The sequence below is a fragment of the Echinops telfairi genome, unplaced genomic scaffold (assembly GCF_000313985.2).
Source record: "Echinops telfairi isolate 266 unplaced genomic scaffold, ASM31398v2 ScPeMD7_7475;HRSCAF=8513, whole genome shotgun sequence".
NCBI lineage: Eukaryota > Metazoa > Chordata > Mammalia > Afrosoricida > Tenrecidae > Echinops > Echinops telfairi.
Window position 1 is genome coordinate 19938818 of NW_022111379.1, and position 2465 is coordinate 19941282.

The 2465-nt window shown below is 41.2% G+C and overlaps 1 protein-coding gene across 1 annotated transcript in view; it reads left to right on the forward strand.

Annotated features, from left to right (window-relative positions):
* The window catches only part of PPP1R21 (protein phosphatase 1 regulatory subunit 21), a 60036-nt gene that overhangs the window by 31150 nt on the left and 26421 nt on the right, over window positions 1-2465 (forward strand). The window contains 1 exon segment of the mRNA XM_004699747.2: window positions 1894-2021. Within this exon segment, the coding sequence (XP_004699804.2) occupies window positions 1894-2021 (128 nt within the window).

The window sequence follows — 2465 nt, forward strand, 5'->3', positions numbered from 1 at the left end:
CAGAACATAAAATAACGATGCAGGAAGTCCATAGAACACCAAACAGAATTGACCCTAAAAGGAAACCACCCTGACATATAAAAATCAAACTCTCTCATATTAATAGTAAGCAAACACTCCTGAAAACTACATGGTGCAACAGAACAACTACATTCAAAGGCCAAACAATCAGGATAAGTTCAGATTTTTCCACTAAAACCATTCAGGCAAGAAGGCAATAGGATGACATGTTAAAAATACCGAGAGAAAAACATTGCCAACCAAGTATCCTATATCCAGCAAAATTATCCCTAAATATGAGGGGGAAATAAAAACATTCACCGACAAGGAAAAATTAAAGGAATTTACAAAATCTTGGCCACCTTTACAGAAAATATTAAAAGGAATTCTATGGACAGAAAATCTATAACAACAACAGACAGCAACGAAAACTATTAGAAAAGAAATTATTATGGAGTAAACATTCTATGGAAGCAACCCTCAAAGTACAGTGGAATGAAAGAAATTAAGACAAGGAACCGCAGACAACATCGCATTCTCAAGGGGAACCCCGATAAGAGCAGTAAATACTCACATGGAGGAGATGCCGAGCAGTTTACAAAATGCAGCAAGCAATCTTGAAATTGAGAAGAAAACCACAAAAAACAACCTACAGAGAAAAATTAAAGCTTCAACAAAACAGACAAGATGAGAACTACATATGCAAAATGAACAGTAAGATAAAGACAAAAAAAGCAAAGTTACAAAAAGACAACCCCAAACAACAGGGACACAGCGTGAAAAATCACCCTACAAACTAAAACCATAACACCATAAAAAAGTAACAAGATGACAACAAAACCATATTTATTAATAACAACACTGAATATAAACCAACTGAATTCACCAGTTAAAAGATAAAGACTAACAGAATGGAGAAAAATCATTAATCTTTCATATGCTGCTTATAAGAAATACACTTTAGATATAGAGATAAACATAGACTGAGAATCAAAGGATGGAAAGAAATATATGAAAGACCTAAATATAAATCACACAGTTATTAAGACCATTAATGGAAAAATAGGGACAAACTTAGAGAGTCTAAGAGAAGGCGTAAACACACCTAACATAATGAAAAATGTCCATACCGTAGAACACAGCAAAGATCCCAGACGCTATTCCTTCTAATAACCACTCACCATCTGGTTTCTTCACCAATCAAGTGCCCTCCTAATAATTCCCTTATTTTTCCTTCTTTCCAAGACAAAAATCAATATATACCTTCAGAAAACCCCAAACCTAGCTGTTTGGCTGCGAACAGATAGCCACTGCTGTTTCTGTGAACCCTTTGATAGCTAATGGTCTTTCCTGTGTTTTGCTCACCACGGGCCTTTGTTCTGGCCTTGGACTGCAGGCAACAGCCTCTGAAGACAGACACTGTGCTGTCCAGTCCTGACCTGGCCTTGTGGACACTTGTCCTTGCCAGCTAAGATGTGAAGCAGCTAAGGTCCAGCAAGGACTGGGGGCACTGCCATGTGGACCATACAGCCTCATGGTTGGCTTCTTTTCGTAGTGGGTAATTCTCCATCAGTGCCTATTGGGCTATCAAAATAACGGTCTTTAACTGGCTCACGCGGGCCCAGAGTATTTACTGAGTGCTAGGGATGCTACTCACCGGAGGGAGAATCAGGCTCACAGCTGTTGGAAAGCCAAGGAGGTATCAGAGGCCTGCATTCCTCAGAATTGTTTTTCTGTATGGAATATGCCCTTAGTGGTAATCAATATAATCCCGAGACTAGGGATCATTCTTTGTCAAATTTGTTTAATCCGTTTGTAAGTGAAAGAAGTCTGGTTGTCTGTGTGAGATTTGTATGTAGACAGTAATGCATTTTCATTTGATTGCTTTTATAGACATTTCCAAACATTTCAGTCAGAAAGCTACAATAGAACATGAACTTCCAACAGCAACACAGAAGCTTATAACAACCAATGACTGTATCCTGTCGTCAGTAGTGGCATTAACAAACGGAGCAGGAAAGGTAATTTTTCTTTGGGTTCACACATCCCTTGCGCTGGTGTGATGGCTCTGACGGGCTTCTCGGGGGGGCCCGGGGCTAGTGCATGCGCACCTGCTCTCTCACAGTCCTGGAATCGGAGCACGCACCGATGGCCTCTGCTCTTTGTGGGACCAGCCCCGCATGCCCTACTCGCTGCCCGTCCTCAGCACCACGTGGCATACTTGGGTGCAGGTCAGCTATCTGGAACTCCGCTACCCTCAGGCCCAGCCACACACTGCCCCAGAGCAAACACCGTTTCAGTGGTTAATTTTCCAACGACCAGGGAACTGCCAAACGCAATCCTGGCTTCTTGATTGTGACTTATACTTTCACTATACAAATATGATCAAAAGTAACATTTTCAGACCGTTGAATGCAGTTGAATGAAGCCGAGGCTGACTTGTGGAAATGCCGTAAGACATGGGT